The sequence below is a fragment of the Arvicanthis niloticus genome, chromosome 8, assembly GCF_011762505.2.
Source record: "Arvicanthis niloticus isolate mArvNil1 chromosome 8, mArvNil1.pat.X, whole genome shotgun sequence".
Lineage (NCBI taxonomy): Eukaryota > Metazoa > Chordata > Mammalia > Rodentia > Muridae > Arvicanthis > Arvicanthis niloticus.
Window position 1 is genome coordinate 41,523,171 of NC_047665.1, and position 22,340 is coordinate 41,545,510.

General features: G+C 42.5%; 1 protein-coding gene across 5 annotated transcripts in view; it reads right to left on the bottom strand.

Annotated features, from left to right (window-relative positions):
• Positions 1 to 22,340, bottom strand: part of Elmo1 (engulfment and cell motility 1) — a 506,925-nt gene that overhangs the window by 388,589 nt on the left and 95,996 nt on the right. For all 5 annotated transcript variants that reach the window (XM_076939323.1, XM_076939321.1, XM_034510333.2 and 2 more), the window contains exon 3: positions 180 to 220. In XM_076939323.1, coding sequence (XP_076795438.1) covers positions 180 to 220 — 41 coding nt within the window. The remainder of the gene's footprint in view (positions 1 to 179; positions 221 to 22,340) is intronic.

Genomic DNA, 22,340 nt, shown 5'->3' on the forward strand with positions numbered 1-22,340 from the left:
TCACTTGCACACAGGAACTGTGACTGACTCTGGGCAGACTGAGCGGTGAGTTAGGAACATATGTATGGTTAGCATTATTTATAGTACTATGAATAATGTTCACCACTCTACTGCAAGTATTTTATATGCCTTTTATGTACAGACTAGAGCGCCTCAGCCAAGCTCCAAGCTACACTTACCCATCGCAGACTTCCTTTATTATGGCAGACAGTGGTTTTTTCTGAAAAAAAAAAAAAAGGAAAAGGAAACACGGTTAGTTTCATTTCATTATTTTAAACAGACAAAAAGGAGAAACTACTAATAAAAACATTTAACTAAGGAAATTTTACATTTGCTACTCTTGACTTTCAATGAGTCTCTTAATTTTCTCAAGGTAACAAACTACTAAGTGTTACCATCAAATTTATTAATTATTCATTACCATTTTGGTCTTTGTTTCCATATTTAGCATTATCATCATATTTAAGTTTGTCCTATTAAAATCAAATGGGAGCCTGCAAGGTCAAGGTGGACCCAGAGTTCCTCAAGCCATTCATGAATCAGGCAAGGTTTCTGTTGGTTTTATGCAAACAAGCTTCGGTTCATGAACTTTTTTAAGGCTTGTTTTTTAATTCTGTGTGTGTGTGTGTGTGTGTGTGTGAGAGAGAGAGAGAGAGAGAGAGAGAGACAGAGACAGAGACAGAGAGAGACAGAGAGACAGAGAGACAGAGAGACAGAGAGACAGAGAGACAGAGGGAAAGGGGCAGAGAGCAGCAACAGAGGAGACCTTAACCCGTGGAACTGGAGTTACAACTGATTAAGAGCTACCCAATATGAGTGCTGAAAACAAAACTCAAGTCCTCTTAAAAGTAGGAGATTTTAACTACTGAGCTACTTCTGCAACCCCTGATCCATGATGTTTTTATGAGAACATGTAGCAGATGGAACTGGGGGAGATAAGCAAGTGTTCTCACAGGTATGTAGAGTTTACACCCAACTGTGGCCCTAGTAAATGCCACTTATTCTGCAGCTTGAGCCACCAGAGAAAAGCGACCAACAGGTGGCTGGCCACAGCTGTGCTCTTGCTCTAACTGGCACAGCTGTGCTCTCTGCCTCCCCCAAACAGAAGGAGGGCAGTGAGGAGATAGGAGCAGACACTGCCTGTCAGCAAGAAAAGAGGGATGAGAGGGGTGTGTCAACCAAAACAAATCCCAGACAAGGGACAGACATAGGGAACAGAAGAAGGCAAGTCACAGAGCAGTAAGAGGCTGCCAAGGGCACCCATTAAAAAAGCTAGTGCTCCTGTGTCTCTGAAGAGAGATCAGGGTGATAGAAAATGTGACTCCGGCTGGCAAGCTCAGAAACTGAGCTTACTGTGTCTGCAGTGTAAACTGCAATTTTCTAAACATCCCTAGCTGATCTGTAAATGAAGGAAGCTGCTACCCACCCCTAAAGGCTGTTATAAAAACTAAATTGTTATAACTGAATAGTAATTATTTTAAAAGAGCAAAAGACTCTTTGCCCTGCAGTGCTGCTGACAAGGCTCATCCTTGGCCTTGAGCAAGAGGCTGCCTGTCTCCATCTCCTCCTGCAGCCCTCTTAGGCTTCAGTAGCTCCCTGAAGGGTGAGCTTGATGTGCAGGACTCCCAAGAACTTCACCTCCATCTCCCACTCTGTGGACACAAAGCAATGTCTGCTTCTGCAGCTATGCATAGAGTGGGTGGGAAAATATTTTTCCTTTAAGTTTACCTTTTGTTTAGTTACTTAGATACATTAGAATTGATACATGGCACCTGTACACATTTATGGGGTAGAGCATGGCATTTCAATAAAGGTTACACAGTGTATAGAAATTAGCTTAGGGTAAGAACACAGCTACTTTCTTAGACCTGCAGCATTTCTGTGTGCCTGAAATACTCAAAATTGTTTTTACTAACTGTTTCAATTTTTTCAGGTGATTATTTTTGAAGTTATTCTACTGTCCTTCAAAACACTAGGCATAGATTATTTTTCCTGCACTAGGGCGTGGCTTAGTGGTATCTCATATCTTCACCATGGATGGGTGAAGCTCTGGGTTCAATACCTAGCACACACCTGAATTAGTCCCTCCTATTCAAACGTACCCCTGTCCCCATTAGCCATCTTTATCTGTAATGTGCAGATACTACTTTGTAGGCTCTGGTAAATGCTATTTAATGCTTAACTTGAAATTATTCAGGTAAAGGAGAGGAGATGGCTGGAGATGTCCGCAGGTCTTTAGAAGTCTCAACTAGTTATTCATATCTAGGTTAGTCAATTGGGTTAACAATTCTAATTATGTGGGTATTTTGTTAATTGAGCATTTCCAAACATATAAACCAATTGGATAGAAAGAAATTATTCTAATGTCCTCATATAATTTAAAACTTATATTTGGCTTTTTTGAATCTAATTTATTTCACTTAACATAATGTCCAGGAAAACCAAGATCTTGAGAAACAGCCAGAGTCACTCAAGATGAGCTTGAGATACACAGTAAGACCATCCCCAAAATAAAAACAAGACATATCAACCAAACAGAACCTCATTTCAATAAGATAACAACTTTGTATTTCTAGTTGGCAGACACCGTCAAGATATGGGGGTGTAAGGACGGGTCCCATCCTCCCAAATCTTGTGCCCTCAAAAACAAGACACAGGTAACACGGCCAGGCTTCTGTGAAGCCAGGCTTCCGTGAGGCCAGGCTTCAGTCTTAAATCAAGCCAGAAGAGGATGACTGCTGCAAAAGGACAAGGTTTCCAAAGCCCCTGCTCTGAACCAAGACGAACCTCTAAATCCAGGACTCAGACAATGGCTTGGGTTTTAAGTTCATTCTGATCCATAGATTCAGAACAGACATCACTGGGATACTATTATATCTGGAACATTCTGAAGTTAGATATATGAAAAGAATAAAGACCATGGAGCTGCAAAAAGCTTACAAACTCAATACAGAAAGATTAAACAAAAACTCTCAGCCTCAGGTGAGGGAAAGGAACAATGGTGAGCTGAACATTGAACATGCATCTCAGCCAATTAAAATGACTGTTACATAAGACTGGGGCTAGTGAGCGGAACATGATCTCAGCCAATTAAAATGACAGTTACATAAGGCTAGGGCTGGCCCCATGGCCCACTTTCTGACCCTTCTCCTAGCTGCTCTAATCAACCCTTAATCCGATGACCTAGAGCACTTCACACCTTCCTTCTCCTGCCAGCTTCACTTGACATTGTTTCTGGTCCTTCCTTTGTGACCTCCTTTCCACACAATCCGTGCTATATACCTTTTCAATAACTTCCAAGAAATATCTCCTTCCTCCCTTTACCACAGGCCTCGCAAGTCTAAAATTCGGTTCTAGTTTCCCTGCTCTTACCAGTCAACCCTCATAGCGATCACTGACTTCAACAATTCCAAGGGCATAGCTCTGCTGCTAAAGTCTCTCTCAAAATTCAGTTGCACAGACCATAAAAACACTGCTTCAGTGTGACGACGAGCAAGATGGCTTCACTGTGGAATCCTTAGCCAGCTCTGCATCTAGGTGAGTGTAGCGCCTCGCATCCTCCCTGTTCTACCCTGCCATGACCCCTCACTGTTACTGTGGCACACAACCTTCTGTGACCTTTCACTCTCCTTACAGTGCCTCAACCACTCTGACCCTTTACCCTCGCTTTGGCACCCCACCCACGGTAACCCTGCACCCTCATCCCTGTGGCACAACACCCACTATGATCCTCTATTATTCTCATCGCAGCACCTCTCCCTCTCCCACCGTTCACCTTCTCTGTGGCGCCTTGCCTTCTGTGACCCTTTGTCCTTACTGTGGTACCCAGGACACTATGACCCTTCTTCACCTTCACTTTAGTACCCCACCTTCTGTGGTCCTTCACCTCATTATGGTACCTGACTCACAATAACCCTTCACTCTCACTTTAGCTGCTATCTTACATGACACTTCACCTCAATGTGTTACCAGTCGACTATGACCCTTCACCATCACGGAGGCACCCACCCACTGTGACCCTTCACCCTCTCAATGGAACCCCACCCACTATGACTCCTCACTCTGTCATGGCACAAACTTTCTGTGGCCCTTCATCCTCACTGTGTGCGTGACCAAGTCAACTCCGACTTACTGCCTGTGAGTTCCTACACTCTATATCCTTGCTTTTGGCAGGTCTTCTAGGCATATCTCATGTCCTCATTGTGTCGTTATCACCACCACAACTTTTTTGTTTTCAAGTTGTGCCTACCACTTAGTTCTTGGGTGTCACCCAAGTCCCCAGCAAGTAGGTCTCTACATATCTAGTCTTCATTGTCTAATCACCATGTCAACCGTAATTAAACAAAATTCAACTTTTCTCTCAGATTTTACTTCTAATATCTTCCTTGAATTTTCGGTGATCACTATTACCTATGAAATGTACACATCCCTTAGTTTAAGATGTAAGGCCTTCCAGAGTCTGCTGTCAAGAAATTCTACTCTGTGCAAATAACAATTGCTTCAGAGTTTTGTGGATGGTTAAAATAAATGTGCTAGATCCACATTTTCAGTGTCATATGCTGTGTTGAAATGTCCCCTTTCTCTTTGTTCTACCTCTAACAACTGAGATCGTACCAATTATTTATCATCCGTGTCAAAGCCACCTTCTCCAAGTACATGTCCCTGTCCCTGATCTCCCCAGAAAGACATAATTATTCTCTCTCTTCACCTGGAACAGAAGATGACTCACACCTGAGTACTTTGCATATTGTCATTTCTTCTTGTCCCTTGAGAAAAGGGAATCTTAGTTCATCAGCAACTCCTCCATTCTCCACTCTCAGTATTAGTATCACAGTATGTAGGCACTAGTAGAATCTAAAATGAGACTCAATGTTTCTATCAAATGGAAACCCGTAAGACTAACTGTCCTTTAAAAACCAAAACTGGGGCTGGAGAGATAGCTTAGTAGTTAAAAGCACTGGCTGCTCTTCCAGAGGTCCTGAGTTCAACTCCTGGCAACCATATGGTGGCTCACAGTCATCTATAATGGGATCGGAGGCCCTCTTCTAGTGTATCTGAAGACAGAAACAGTGTGCTTATATACATAAAATAAATAATTCTTTAAAAGCCAAAACTGTGCCCATAGAATATCTGTCTGCTTAAACTACACCTTGGGTTACTTCTAAAATCACTAGTCAAGTAAGTAAGAAATGACTTAAGAAAGAAGAATGTATAAGTAAGTAAAAACGCAAACCATTATGAAAGAGAGACTGGGATAATAGACTGGCTTCCCAGTTCTAACAACATATTCCACTGCTGGGTGGCTCTTAGCAGCTGCTGGCCATAAGCTCATAGACACACTAGAGCTGTCATTACTCTGTACAAATTCAGTCTCAGGAGAACTGCTATGCATGCATGGCTTGGAGCCAGTCAGCTGATGAGGATAACTCTGCAGATGATAAAAGAGACACAGGCCATGATCCAGCGCCTTCAGTAAGCAATACCCAACAGGCAAGCCAAGTTACTCACAAGTCAGCATAAGATACCAAACTGGAAAGCACAGGGTTGGTATTATAGTTTTCTCATTTCCTGTATAAACCTTGAGCTTGGCATCAGCTAGTTGGCTGGCTGACCAGTGAATTATAAGCCAATCACCATCTTTGCCAATGGGTTATGGGTTTCCATTTAATAGAAACCTCGAGTCTCCTCTTAGATTCTAGCTAAGAATAAGATAACTTGTCTAAGACGCTCCACAAGTACATCTTTGTGCTTTCTGTCTTTGTCTAGTTCTTCAAGATTGGGAATACAGTGGCCTGAGGCTCACATCCATCCAGGACTTCCTAAGATTCACTGTCCTAGGTCCCTTACTGTTGCCATGATAAAATACTACAGCCAAAGTCAACTTGAGGAGGAAAGAGGCTTTGCTCACACTCTCAGGTCTCAGTCCATATCAAGAGACATCAGGAAAGACACACGAGAAAGGAACTTGGAGGCAGGAACCATGAAGGGATTCTGTTTGCTGCCTTATACATACATAGGCTTATGAACTTGCTTTCTTAGACAGTCCAGGGTCACCTGGCTAAGAATGGTACCAACAAGATGTGCACTCCCTTATCAACTACTAATCAAGACAAGCCACACAGACATGCACATAGGCCCATCTAACCCAGATAGTTCCTCGCCTGTGGCTTTCCTCTTGGGTGACTATGGGCTATGTTAAATTTACAATTAAAGCTAACTAGAAAATTCACTGAGAGAAAAGGCCTAAAAACAAATAACATTAGGTCTAAAATGTAATGCCAAAGACACACAAAAAAATCAAAATCAGTTTTAGACTCCATTGGAAATCATTAGAATTCACATGTTGAAAGTAAAGTATTGCCGGGTAGTGTTGGCACACGCCTTTAATCCCAGCACTTGGGAGGCAGAGGCAGGCAGATTTCTGAGTTCAAGGCTGGCCTGGTCTACAGAGTGAGTATCAGGACAGCCAGAGATACACACACACACACACACACACACACACACACACACAGAGAGAGAGAGAGAGAGAGAGAGAGAGAGAGAGAGAGAGAGACCTTGTCCTGAAAAACAAACAAACAAACAAACAAAAAACAACAGCAGCAACAAAAAGTATTTCAACTGCTTATGTATGGTTCTATAATGTATACAAAAACCTAAATTTCTGAAGTTTTTTGCTTTGGAAGTTAAAAGTACCTTCCTCAACTATGCAGTGGGCCAAGGTCAGAAGAGCAGGCCTGCATTTCAGAACAACTGGACTATCCTACCATGGCCACATTTCTGTATGCACAGCAGCCCGAGCCACAACCCTTTCTCCTTTTCTTTTAGCCATGTGAGCTGAACTGTTTAATCTTTGCAAGACAAACTCATCTGTTAAATGAACTATGCATTCCCATAGTATATGATGCCCTGATTGGCAGGACATCATGTACTAATACATACAGTTAAAAACTTATTTTTCTTTTCCATCTTGGGAACTATTTCTTCTTTCTCCCTGTATGTGCTGAGAATTTGAACTAGGTCTAGGTCTTTTATGTTGGGATTTGAACCTAGAACCTTGCATGTGCTAGGCAAGTGCCCTGCCACTTAGTTACACCACCAGTAGAAGGTAACACCTTACTCTTCTCATTTTATCTTTTAGTCTCCAAAATAATTCTTTAATTTCATTTACCTGATCCAAGTAGGTAAGTATAGAAAGCAAATACTCCACAAAAAGATTTCTATCCACTTGTTATAACATAAGCTAGAATCCTGCAATGTCCCCATTTCATCTCTATCCTGCATCTCTGGCATTGCTCTTGACACGTGAGTGCTGGTTCTCCCTCTCCTCTTCCTCTCTACCTCTTCCACTTCCTTTAGAAAAATGCAGTATCATAGCTATTCAGAATCCTCATCTCTTTTCCTGATGCTTCTTCTAAGGTTTGGTTTTGAAAGTAACCCCTGTGCAGATCCATGGCTCTACAGAGATCTTTAAAATGGAACCTTCCTCGTTACAAACAAGCTTTTCTCCTTTTGTCTGGAAAAAAAAAAAGACCACTCTGCCAACTCAGGGCATATGTCCCCTTTAAGGCAGGAGAGACCTGTGCAGGCTGCTTATTTAGGAGGAAGCCAGGCCAGCCTGCCAGGAGGCTCTTTCCCAGGAGACCCCTCAGCTGTTATCACTCATCAGAGATCCTCCCAGTCCAGCATAGAATGATCCTGGCTGCTCCTGGCTACTCGGCCACCTGTTCCTGACTGCCAACCAACACTCCTGGCTTGGGGACTTTACGCAGCCCCTTGTTCACCTTCAAGCTTTCCAATCTGTTGCTGTCCACGTTTTTGCCTTGCCACCTGCCTGCTGCAGCTGGCAGCAGCCCAGCTGATGTACCCACACACCTGTCAGTGACAGGGCAGTGTGGGCTGCAGTTCTCTAAATGTGCCAGCCACAGTTTAGGATCAAGGATGCCCTATGTACAAGTATCTCTGTAAAACCACAGTCAACTCCATCAGACGTATGTTTATTCAGAATAGTTTTATGACAGAAAAACAAGCTCGGGGATGAGATTAAGGGAAAGGACCCCTGATTCACTTGGGATTGTGGTTACCTCTTAGTTCCCCAACCCTCTCTGTTAGGACCTTCTGAGCAGCTTCAGAAAAATATCCAGAGCCAGCATCCTATCTTCTGCAGCCCCAGTTTTGTAAAGTTAGGTACATTGCCTCTCTTCTCGGTGTGGGTTTACTCTTCCAAAAATCATACTAAAAGCTAACACTTACACACAATAGCATCATAAAATTGAGACCATGAGGTAAGATCCTTGGAAGGGCATGTGGCACATACTAAGATATGGAAATGTTACCTACACATGGGTCCATTCAATGTAATCTCCCTGTTTAGACATTCACTGATACTTACTTTTAAAACCCCTATTAAAGAAATTAAATAAATTCCCATATATTCAATCCTTCCTCCTGCTCTAATGTGACTATAGCCTGTGATAATTCATCCCGATCTTTATTCTTAAAGGTATTTTACTTATTTAACCAAAGAGAGCCTATTTACTTTTAAGATAGTAGCCTCAGACCCTCTGGCAGTTCCCAAGTGCACAGGCCTTCACACAGTATGCAATTTATGAATCCTGAAGAATGTAACTTCTCTTGTCCATGGTCTCTGACTATTCCTGAAGTGCAGACAGGCAGCTGAGGAGAGACACAGCAAGAGGGCAAAGCAACCTCTAGTCCCATAAATCAGACCTTCCCACAGAGCCGTTAACTCACTGCCCCTTAATTGGAAAACTATTTCCATAAAGGTCTCAAGTTTTTGGTCCTAGATTCTTAATCCTTTCTACAGTGCTTTAAAAGAATCTGGCAGCCGCTTTATTCTGACACTTTGAAGCAGTACTGCATAGAGCTGGGGATTTTCCTTTGCTTTATAGATGGAAACTCATTGAACAGATTCTGCACAGCAGTTATGCGTAATGTTGGCCCAGAAAGAAAAGAAACCCAGCTTCCAAATGTCAGGGTACCACAGAGAAAGCATTCGAATGTTGACTGTAACTTGCACAATATGACTTGGAGAAACTTTAATGTACAATGGCCCATCTAGTTCCCAGGGTGCCCCGACACTGGGTCAGTGACACCAGTTACTCTGTTAGCTTTATTGTTCTCCAAAGATCTTGTGATTGCTCCACACTGAGCCACAGGGTTAGTATGGAGGTATGTGGTATGTTCTGAGAGCGGTGTGTATGTACATTGGCTGTCCTCATAACAAAAACTGAACTGATCTGAAAGAAAACAACAAGAATCACACTTCCAAGAGGCAAATATAGCTACTTCTTGCAAAATAAGTATTTTGACAACAGTTGCAATGTGAGTCACCAAAACAAGACTCCAGAGTATCAAAAAAAAGATGACAAAACCTGCCTATTTCTGGAAAAATGATGATTTACTTGAAAATCGATTTATTATATGGTACTTGTTTCAAGATTCATAAACTAACAAAATATTTTTTACCAACATAAAGTGTAATTTTTTTCAAAAAAAAAAAAAAAAAAAAAAAACCACACTGGCCTATGAAGATAAGCAAAGACTAGGTAATTATCCCCAACACATTAGTGGGTTAATGATAAAGTTATCTCTTTTAAAGGCTCCAATACATTCTCTAAAAGCTGAGGTTTTCCCTACTCAAATGAAAGAGAAATTTCATTTTTTTAAAGAAAACTGAATCACAGCACAGAAGTCCCCATGCCTTGTATGATCTCCTGAGCCTTCTTCCAACTGCTTACTGTTGTATTTTACTCATACCCATATTTGCTACATTTCATTGTCTCTGACAACAAGAACCAATTTCTTACTTCCTAACCCAATCTCAACTTTCTTCAACACCAAGCTTTCTAAGAACTGCTTCAGGATGACTCTGGCCTCAATAGTAGCCTGTTTCTCTCTGCCCCACCCTTACCATCAAATGCTCTTTTCACACTGTAAATCGATTCAGGTCTTGTGGTATGCTTACCTGCCTCCATGTCAAATAATCCACTTACGTGTGTCAAGATCATATACTAAAACTTAAACATATTTATAAGCACACTTTGAACATAAGAAGCCAGAATGACAAAATATGACTGTCTACCATGATAACTGGAAAGTGACTGGACTAAGAGACTAGATGCAAATAAGCCACATAAATTCTCCTGGCAAAAAAGGATCCAGGGTCAGTTCAAACAGAATTGAGAAAGACTTGCCAAGGGCTGGAGAAACAGCTCAAAGGTTAAGAGCACTGGCTGCTCCTGAGTTCAATTCCCAGCAACCACATGGTGGCTCATAACTACCTATAATGAAATCTGGTGCCCTCTTCTGGCCTGCAGACATACATGCAGGCAGAACACTATAAATAAATAAACCTTTTGTAAATATCAGTGAAAGCTTTGTCAACTGCAAAGAAGGTGGAAGTGAGAGATGGCACTTGTCTCAAGTTAAGGTTTCTATTGTTGTGATGAAATATCATGGCTAAAGCATCTTGGGGAAGAAAGGGTTTAGTTGGCATGAAGTCAAGTTAGAAACTCAAGAAGGGCAGGAACCTGGAGGCAGGAGTGGAAGCAGAGGCCATGGAGGGTGCTGCTTACTGGATTGATCCCCCAAGCTTGCTCAGCCTACTTTCTTACAGAACCCAAGATCCTCCCCCAGGGGTGGCATGACCCACAGTGGGCAGGTCCTATCCATCTTATAGAAGCATTTTCTTATTTTTTCTTAATCTTTTCCCAGATAAGATTAACTTGTATCAAGCTGACACAAAACTACTTAGCACCTGGCAGTCCAAAGAGTATGGGAGTGAACTAATAGTGGTGGTAATTTTAAGAACAAGTTGCCATGCTCTGACTGGTCTCTCATACACTACACAAAATACATTTTTGTGAGTGCACATACTATGCCAATTTATTCTGTCTTAATTGCAATGGATTTGCTGAGACGTCTGCCAGCAGGCACTGAAGAAGCCTTGGGCTTCATAATCTGAAACAAATGTTCTATTAATGTGAGGGTGACAACCCAAGGCAGAAGTGCAGGCTTGAAGAATATTAAAAGAGGCTGTGCAAAGAAAATCTAACATATGCAAACAATGGGCACACAGTCTCTATATTTCTTTGCCTTCAACAAAGTATTAATAAGACTTTTACTGTCTATCCTCACATGACCAGTACTGTAATATTTAGCAACAGTGGCAGCTATCATATCACATTCTCATATTAGAGGATATTACTAAGCCTACTATACTACTGAGAAAACTGTATGAGGCTGTGTAAGGAAGACGCTCAAAGCCATGCTACACTGGTGACACCATCAGAATGGAAGAACACTATGACTCTGGGTACCTTGGTGCTTAATCTTGGTGATAAATGTTACATGATTTATAATCTTATAGCGTGTCCAGGAGAATAGTGGGTAATCCTTCCTCACACATTATCCACAGGAATCATGATAAAAACTCAATATTAACTGAAAAACTCTTTTTTTTATTTTAAGATTTATTTATTTATTTATTTATTTTTATTTATTTTATATGAGTATGCTATAGCTTTCTTCAGACACACCAGAAGAGGGCATCAGATCCCATTACAGATGGTTGTGAACCACCATGTTGTTTCTGGGAATTGAACTTAGGACCTCTGGAAGAGAGGTCAGTGCTCTTAACCACTGAGCCATCTCTCTAGTCCAACTCTAGAACTCTTTACATCAGCTTCACCACTCCAGCTTCCGTTTTGCTTTAAATACTTAAGTCATCACCTCCAAGCCAGCTGCACCACGGTCCTTCCTTCTCTCAGGCTGCTTCAAATGTGTGTGTGTGTGTGTGTGTGTGTGTGTATTCACGCATAAGCTCAAACTCAACTGTTACCTCCACACTCTCAAATTTCAATTTGCACTTGTCTCCTTGTAGCCTGTCAAAATACAGATCTGCAATGAATATTCCATCTTCCCTATCCTTCATATTGTAGTGTTGGGTCCCAATTCTGTCAATTTGCCTTAAGGAAACACCTCAAACTTTTCTCTTTATTCTGCCTATAGACAGAGAGGAGCAAGAACAGGTAGCATGGGAAGATCCTCAGCATGTCTGGCTGACAATACAACAAATAAAAAGAAATAGCTAAATGGACTCCTGTGATGAATATGGAAGAGTTGCCACCATCACAAGAATACAAGAGGTTGAAAAGGTAAGCTAGAAGCAGAAGCACCTAGGTCATATACAGAAACTCTTGAAAGCTTGGTGCATCCCAGGTTTTTAAATGGGAAAGGGGGCATAATTGGATTGTATTCTCAAACAACAGCACATTTGCTGGAGGTGGAGAGGCCAGTAAAAATCCAAGGGAAAGCTGAAAGATGCAGTCACTGGACAAGGCCAAGCCTGGGGCACAACTGCTGAGAAGGGACATTGTTAAGGGGCCATGGCAATGAAACTGCCATCACTGAAGGAGAAAGATCTCCTGATTGTTTTGCCATCCTTGTTAAAGGCTCGGCTGGGGCAGTGGCATTGGGACCATCTGAAAGTACAAAGCAATACCTCATCCCCCTGCTTGAGCCTTTTAATTTTTCATTTTTTGGACAGAGAACTATGTCCCCAAGTTTCCTGATGAGAAAGCCTTGAGTCATCCAGTCACCGAAATCCTCTTCTTTCTCATGATCAAATTTTCCTCAACACTAAAGGAATAAAATATTAGGTAGATTTTCTTTAAATATTGCTTCTGTTCCATTCATTCATTCTCTCACGATATGTAGAATCGACCACTGATCGTAAGTTGGGACTTTGCCAGTAGACCCTGACATTAATAATTTTCATCCCTTTTTAAAGACTATCTTTTGGATGAATCCTACTTTTATCCTTTTCAACCAATTCTCTCTTTAGCTAAATCACTTTATGTGTTTTATTCTTTTAAATGTTTGGTATACTATACCTTATACTTTATTACCTATTTGCAATGTTTCATTTACAGGGTTTCTAGTTGGTTTTTTTTCTCATGCTTTCTTGTTCTTGGTTTACAACTATCTACTTTATGTTCATAGTCTTTGTTTTTGTAGTTACTATTGCCTCTTATATAAAGTTCTTCCTTTGATAAGACTTGACGCTGTACCGTGTTTCAGTTTTCTAGGGCTGTTTTCCTCAACGCTGACAAGAAAGGCCTTAGTAGCAGGTGTAAAAAAACAAGACCCCAGTGGAGGGAAAGTTGTCTACAATGGCTGAGTGGGTGGAATGCTGAGAGAGAGTGGAACTAGAAAGCCACACAGTTTTGCTTAAGCCCAGGTGATTACCTAGAAGGGAGGAAGAAAACTACATGGGGTGGGGAAGAAACTTTGGAGCAGAGATGATTTAAAACGGAAGAACTAGAGATTCCTACAAAGGCACACAAGCAGATATATAGTCATCTATATGGATTAGGATGTCAGAGATGTCAGCTAGAAATTAGAATCATCCTATCACTGATGAAAACTATTAAATTCTACCATGTTGTCACAAACTTGTCCCACAGTCACTGTGTTGGTCTTCAGAAGGCTCTCATAAATGCACCTAGAATCCTTAATGAGAATAAGGAAAGTGGTACCCTGTCAAAAGCCATCCCTTTTCATGATTCTACTGCACTGTATTTATCAATAAACATGAAGAATGGTAACACCATCTCTCTCCTTTGCTCAGCTAACAGAGCCTACAGCTGCGACTTTGCCAAACACCAGACACTGCAAGCACAAGGCACACTCTGGAACAATGTAGACCATCACACAGTGGGCCTCAAGGTTGACAAGGGGAGTCCTTCCTGCTGTAACAGGTGTAGACAAGAGTCCTCATCTATCTAGTCTGAGGAGTCAGAAATGGCCTCCTCTCAGGAATCTATGCTTCATCTGAGATAAAAGAATGAATGTCAGCTAAGCAGAAAAGCAAGGAATGTGATTTCCAGTTCAGGAAAGCCTGACTAAGGAGGAAAGAACTCTGTGAACACCAGAGGGGATGTGACATATGATGACAGACATAAGCCACTGTGGCCCTACAAAGGCTGGCAAAGTCCATAAAGGATAAGGACACAGGTTCTAGAAGCCACAGAAAAGATAGAACATAGGCAGCGTCCTGAACCATTTAGGAAGGAGGCTCTCCAGCACTGATTTCTTTGAGGATCTGTGGGAAATACAAGGAGTTGTCATCATGAGACAGCAATGACTGAAAGGACACACTTAGCAACTGAGGGGTGGGAGAAACAAAGAAAAGCAAACGGAGTTCCTTTCCATGACTGTCTTCTCCTCTCTGGAGCTCTGGATACACTTCACCTTAGTCAGAAGCTGTCTTTACTTATAAAGTACAAAGGTCCTCATTCCGAGGACATAGAGTCCTTCGTACTGAAGTGAACACGCATGCGCGTGTGCAAACGGGTCTGTGTCTCTGTGTCCCCTCACACACTAATCTCTAGCTGATCTATTAAAAAAACAAAATACAAGGCGTGACACATTCAAAATGTTGCAGAAATGAAGAAAGCTTTAGTCACAAAGTTTCAATCGAATACTATTGACTCAAAACAATGCCCTGAGTCACCCAAAGATCCTAATGGGAGGGGGTAGGCTTCAGGATAGCCCCACGCCAACCAGTGAGTGGGCAAAACATAAGCTTTTCTTCCAAACAAAGAACAGCATGGAAGCTGGGGTTCACTCTTGCTCAGTTAAACTCAGTTGGGGAGAAAAATACATTCGTTCCTTTTCTTTTCCTATTCATCTAATATTCTATCATAATGAGGTTCTATAGACTATGATATAAGAGACAGAGAGAAGGGGGAGTGGAGAGAGAGGGGGAGGGAGAGAGGGAGGGCGGAGGGGGAGGGGGGGGAGAGGGAGTGGGAGAGACCCAGAAAAGGAACTAGCAATAATCACATTATTTTAAAGGAAGTTTAAGAAATGGCTGCTACATTACCAAACCCAAGCATTGCAACAATCAGACTAGGGATAACTTCCCCCACCAATAGCATTCCGGAAAAAGCCTAATGGAGGATCATTGGCTTATCACACATTTCTCACCTGAGGTTAAGTTTTTGAAGGTGTTATGTGTGTGCTCCTTACTTTACTGTATGTATAAAGCAAGGAGAGGCTCAGAATTATTAGGACACTGCTACTGATGCAGAAATAGATCATCGGCTTTAAGGGAGACATTGAAATTTGCTGCAGGAGCCAGACACATTGCCAGCAGAGCCAGTAAATGCCCAGACCTCACAACAGTGTATTTTCAAATGCAATACAAACCATGAGATCATCCCCCAAGGGAGCTGGATAAAAACAGTAATCCATGGACCCAAACCACTCATCCATCCTCTTTGTATTTCCAATGGCTCCTGAGCAACCCTAATGTAAAGCCAAGCTAGGGAGCTCTCGTCTGGTTCATTTCGAACAGGAGGATAGATATTCTATCCACCGCCCGAGGGATATTTGGCAATGTCTAGACACTTCTGCTCATCACACTGCTAGAGAGGTGCTACTGGCAGCTAATGAGTAAAGCGAGGATGCCCTTAAAATGCCAGGAGACACAGGACAGCACCACAAATAAGAATCATCAGGCTCACAGCACCAGAGGTAAGCGTCTAGCCCAGGAGTTTAAGAAAAGCACTACAAGGCAATCTTATGACTTCTAGTTTCTGCAGCACAGGTTACAAAGAAGTTCCATCACAATTTTGTCTGATTTTTCTCATCTCACATTATCTTAAGAACCTCATCTGAATTCGGGTGTTTTTATTTGGAGCTTGGTATCTATCGGTTGCTTTTGACCAGACAATCAATGTTTAAATTCCTTGAGATTTGCAGCTTTCCAAGCTGAAGATCTGGTTTAATGTATTGAAGGAGAAGCTTTGATTATTGGTTTGAGATTTGTCTAAAACATGAGATGCTCTATGTATTCTGTATAACAGGAGAGGGAGAGCTGGCTGCTAATGGTGGTATCATTAAGCAGAGAGCTGAATGCTTGCTTCCCTCACAGTGCCATGCAAGCAAGAACGGACTTAGGAATACTGCCAATTCTTTCTTACAAAATTGCAAACCTCTCCTGGTCACACCCAGGGGGAAATGCTGACTTTGAGTCCAGCCAGTCTCCACCAAGTCCATACTTTGAGGCACCCTGCTAATCTGCCTGCAAGCTCGCCTGCCAGACCCAGTAGGGCTTACCATAGTCTCTACTGTAATGTCCCAGCCCAGAGGGCTTTGGTTTTTAAGAAAATGAAGTGTTGGCTTTCTTCACCCAACATGTCCCTGAAAATGTCAGTAACAGCCATGGAGCAGGCACACCTACAATGGTGTATGCTTTCGTGCAAAGCAGACTGCCGTCACCAGGAAGAATCACTAAGGAGGAACACAATAGATGGAGAGGCTAAAGCAGAACCAGCCAACAGAGAGACCTAGATGTACTACGCCTATCTGAGTGGCTTGTTGAATAGTCCTGGAATCAATGGAGTACATTCCTAGCAGAACACCCCCCGGTGGCCCGGTGGATGAGCTTGTGAATAGTTATGAAACAAGAAACCTTTGTGGAACTATTAGGGCTATAGGAATATGACAAAACATGATGTACAGAGCATTTATAATGCCTGGCACAGTACATACTGACTAGATGGCAGTCATTATTATTCCTGTTGCTAGGATTAAGGGAAGGATCCACAAAACCCTGAAATGCCAAATGCAAAATTACTCAATACCCTTTTTAAAAGGTCTATCTAACTCATATTTTCACCTACTGAACTGTACCTTAAACATACTATAAAAACATGATAACTGAGGAAAAAACACAGACAATGAATACATGGTTACCCAAAAACATATGTATCTGTGTTTCTTCTGGAGAGACAAACTTCCCATCAATATATGGAAAGGTGTTCTTTAAAGTGTGACAAATGAAGACTATCAAAACGTTACTTTTAGCTGTTAAAAATTCACATCCGCCGGGCAGTGGTGGCGCACGCCTTTAATCCCAGCACTTGGGAGGCAGAGGCAGGCGGATTTCTGAGTTCGAGGCCAGCCTGGTCTACAGAGTGAGTTCCAGGACAGCCAGGGCTACACAGAGAAACCCTGTCTCGAAAAACCAAAAAAAAAAAAAAAAATTCACATCCATGGTATACACCCAGACAGGAGAGATCAGTGTACTAAGCCCCAGGTCCCAAACATCTTAAACCACAGGCTGGCCACTAGGAACTTCTAATCAATTTCACAAAAGAAACGTAAACTACATTGCATACAGAATTTATCAACTGCAAATAAAAGCAACAGGTAATAAAAATGGCTCAAAAAACAAAAGGCTGGAAATAAGACTGTGTTACAAAGTGCTCAGAGAAGAGCTGGATGAGGAGGCGGATCTCAGCAGGAGCTAGAATTCCCAGCAGGGGGAGGATTTCACTGGGAGGATTTAAAGGCAGTGAACTGCTAGAGGGAAACTTGGAGAGATGAGGGAGCCTATGAATACACAGGGACATATGTCTAAAGTATCAGCACTTATTAAACTGGAGAGGACTTCAGAACTACACATGCATTAGACACAGGTTCCTTGGAGGAAATGGCATAAGACTATGAAGATTTTGATTTGAGACTGAGAATCACTAGAAAATCCCATAATCATAATCATTCATAATCTCTTTTTTTTTTCCTTTAGGATATTGCACTGTTCTCAAACAAAATCCTTCTCTAAATCCTTCAAACATTAAAATGGGTTAATACAAATTCGCTCTGGCAGGAATGAGCAAAGAGGCCCTGAAAATCCAGGAACCAATTAAGAACCTGCCAAATTAAGTCTGGAAGCCATGAACATCTTTCCTTCTGTTTGGGTGGCAGTTTCCTTAAGATGGAAATATTCCAGCCTACAGTGAAGCTCCTTAAGACAGGAAGTAGTAAACAACTCAAAACACTTTCAGGAAGTACCTGAAAATGACCATATTCACTAGGTTCCTCCCTCCTCAAGAGGAAACAGCAAAGACTGCTTGAGAGTTCTCTCAGAAAACCTTAGCTACAAAGAAAACAGAGAGCCAAGCCTAGCAGCCTGGAGGAAACAACAGGCCAAACTACCTACAAGAAACAATGACCAGCTGAGCTGCCTGGGGGAGGCTCCGGTGAACTGAGCCACCAGAAGAGGACACTCTTCAACCTGCTGAGCTGCCCTCCTGCTGTGCAGTGAAGGTCAGATTTCTAGCCTTTATAAACTGTTACCCACGCTGGCATTGCCTTTCGTCATGCTGCTGTCTTTGAATCATCTCTGCTTCTGTAAGCAACCCTTCACCCGTATTCCTGTAACTAGCTCTAAAGATATTGTTTCACTGAGTTGGACTTTGAGTCTGCCATAGGCTACTAATCTGTAATGAGTGTGTGTTGTGTTTCTCCAGGAAAAGTTTGTCAAACATCATCACCCTCTGGGCCTTGATCAGCAATTCCCTAACACACTTAGTGAAGATGACGGCCCCTCGTCTGACCTGCACATTGTCTCCTTGTACAAAGTACAGGGCTCATTCACTGGGCCATAAATGATTCCCTGAGACCCTTCTCTTCACAAGTGGAGAGTTGCATCAACCATTTGTATGTCTTCTAAAGGTAGGGGATGATTTGTTTGTACATGGAAAACCATGCCTCCACCAAGCAGAGACTTGAAAGTGATGTCAGTTACTAGCCCACACTGGACATGGAAGCAGGTATCAGTAAGTCAGAGATGATGTTTAGCATCTGAGAGATCAAGGAATTAAGATCAAAATTGTCCATCCACAGTGTAAGCACAAAACCAGAGAGCCGAGGAGAAAAAAAGATATAGACGGAAGTAGACTAAGATTGAAAGGGAAACTTAATCCAGAATAAGCAGGGAATGAAGTCTCACAGGATTGATTAATATCTGAGCATAGGGATATAGGAGTATTCTCTGTAGTATTACAGGGGAAATAAGGCTGAGGGAAGACCACTCGACTGAAGCTAGTAGATACCATATCAGTAAGGCCAGCTCCAGAGGAAAAGAAAGTGCTGTTCATCCACCATGACAGCATAGCCAATGTCCTGAAAACATCCAAGCAAGCATGAGAATGCAGGAACTGTACAGGAACGGCTGATCAGGTTCAAGTCATAGGACAATTTCTAACAATAGGAATTAAGGGGTTTGCTGCTGGAGAAAGAGCTTGTAAGGGGAGAGCACTGGATGGGGCTGACACTTATCAAAGAAAGGCTGCTAAGAACCACAAGAGATGGACTGGGCTGGAATAGGCTGCAAGGCCTAGAGAAACAAGAAGTGCCTGCCGCTCTTCTGTCTCACCTGGAAAAGGAGGACAGGCTGGAGACAGAGAAGATGCTAAAAGCCAGAGTTAACATTTACAAACACAGGCCACAGAAGTCTCAGGCACAGCAATGATGCTTTCTTGGCTCAGTGTCTGGCAGAGTGAGTGGGTAGGAGATAGGAAAGAGCCTGAAGAGTGTACCAGGAACAGAAGAACTGCTGTCTAGAACTGGGAGAGGTCTGTGTGTAGATGTGCCCTCAGACAGAACAAGTGTCAGTAGACTAGGGCAGAGGCGAGCTGAGCCCCTAACAAAATCACCATCACTGAGGACGATCCTACTCCTCCTTCTCCTTCTCCTCTTCTTCTTCTTCCTCTTTCCTCTTCCTTCTCCTTTTCCTCCTCCTCCTCTTCCTCCTCTTCTTTCTCCTCCTCCTCTTCTTCCTTCTCCTTTTTCTCCCCCTCCTCTTTTTCTTCCTCCTCTTCCTCTTCTTCCTTCTCTTCCTCTTCCTTCTCCTCCTCCTCATTAATGAAATGCCCATCTATCAGGTAAGAATGGGTCACTAGGAACTGGAGAAGCAGCATTCAAAGCAAAGCCACAGTGCAATAGATGTTTCACAAACTGTGGAGTTGCCCAGGATTGTGGGTGGAGTCGTAGAGAGCCAGTGATGATTCCACAGCACAAACTGTCTGCACATCCAGTTAGTAGCTTCCTGTTGCCAGATACTACCTCCCACTTGCCCTCCATGTTTTTCTCTCCTCCTAAATGATGAGAAAACAAGGCAGCAGAGCAGGAACAAGATGTCCATCTAGTGCTGTCCAGGATGAAAACAGGTAAAAAGGAACCAGACTACACTTCCAATGTAATGAACACGTGCTTAAACTAAGAGCAAGAATGGCCGCCTTGGCGATTAAGGCTCTGAACCAGGCAATAAACGACACTATTTTCACATATTTTCTTTAATCTTCCCAAGAACAAATTATTATGCCCCACTCCTTTTTGAGGCAAGGAAAAGAGGGCCCCAGGAGGCAAACTGAGTTTGTCCAGAAACCAGGGCCCTGAGACTTGGAATGTGTGTGTTTTCAGTCTGAGCTGAAACTAAGTCTCTGGTGGTGGGACAGGGCAGTGGAGCCTTTGGTAGGTGACAAGGTCAGGAAAGCCATCTTTTCCAACGTGGCTTCAATAGTCAGCCTGTACCATGGGTCATGGGAGGAAACCTTTCATAAGCTGCAGATCCTCAACCACTGGTGCCTTGATCTTCAACGTCCAGCCTCCACAGATGGGAACAACAAGATTCTGTTTATTATTGCGTCTAAAGTACTTTGTTACTGCAGCTGAAATACCAACCAAAGATTCTTGCCAGGAATCAGTACTCCTGTCCTGTCCCCAGAATTCACAACACACATCTATACTGAACACCATTACCACCCCACCCCCACCACCCTGTGCACTGCACTGCCATTCAGGAAGCACCTCTGACCAGATACTCAGACTCCACAGATGTACAGTAATTCCTAGGTGAAAGGTCACTAAAACAGAAAGTGTGGCAGCTCTGTAGCTTCTGGCCTTCCCAACAACCACCCTCTTCAGTCCTACCTACACAGCCTGCCTGGAACAGAATCAAGCACCCACCAAGAAAGAAGATGACTTTGGAATGTGCCATCTGGTGCAGCAAAAGTCCGTTCACAGAAAGATCCTAGGACTCTTCCTGCTGAGTAGAAAAAAACACAAAAGAATCTGCGCAATCTACAATCAAAGAATGTAAACAAGTCCACTGTGAGCAGATGTCCTCAGGAACAGGTGGCATCAGAGGACAGCTGAGTAGAGTCGAGCCCAGCAGAAGCTCCTCCACCACGATTCATTGGTGAAGTAAAGACTGGTCAGGAGACACTAAAGAAGAAGCATTTAAGCGCAAGTCCATTCCTAGGACACTGGCTGTTTTTCAGCCACTGGTGCTTATTATGTTAAGCGCATCCCTGCCCTTGTTGACAGAATAAAATTCCCTGCAGCTCGGAACTGTATACTTTGGGTGAACCTCCTGCATGATTTCAGCACGAGGTTCGAGGACCTCTACTCAGAGTTGAGACAATGACACCATGAAGGAGGACGAGGACAACCCCAAAACAGCAATGCCTAACACATCATTTAAAATACTGTTAGTGAAACAGTAGTTATCCAGGCTTAAAAGAAGCAATGTGCTTTCCAACATTTATGGTAACAAGTGCACAAGAGCCAGACAGACAGTAGGATTCTTACTGAATGATGCAGAGAAACAGAAGAAACTCCTGGTAGTCATCATTTCAAGTATTCAGTGCATGTGAAAGTATGTTTCCAAGTCTCAGGCCAAGTTCTTATTATATCAGGAAACAAGACCTGACTGCAGCATTGTAAGTACACCCAGGCAGGAAGAGCCTGGGTTCCTCATTCTTTGTCTGCCTCAGTATGGAACTGCCACATTGCCAAGAGGACTGTAATTTAGACAACCAATCAGAAGTTAAGTTTTGAAAGGAAAGGAAGGCTCCAGTCCTGACCCGGCCTCTCATCAACTGACAGGTAACATGGCTTCTCTGAACATCCGTGTTCTCATCCACGGCACTGGAATAATGAAGAAGAATGAAAGAAAGTCACGGGAGAGCTCCCTGACTTTCATGTCTCCCTGAAGAGGACATGGCACCATTTCTCTGGTGCTTTATCTCAAAATGCAAAATTCAAGTCTACCAGACAGAATGTACCAGGGAACTAACTCCAAGCTGAAGTGCTTTCCATAAAATAGCTGCCAGAATGACTGAAGAATTATTTCAGGCAATGGAGACAAAAAAGGTATAATAATAAAGGCAGAAGATGATTTGGGGTGGGCTATTAGACATCATAGAAAAATGTCTATAAATAATTTTACTGGAACAAATGATGAGATATAAATATGGACTATATACTGTATTTTATGTGATTATGGAGCATGCATTTGGTCTAAAATTATGTGACAAGGTTAATGTTAAGGAATACAAAATACAAGGGAATAGATTGAAATGCATAGAATCTTTGCCATTTTCTATAAATCTAAAATTATTACAAAGTACAAAGATTATTTTCTTTTTAAAATTATTGAAACTCACATATACAGAGAAAGC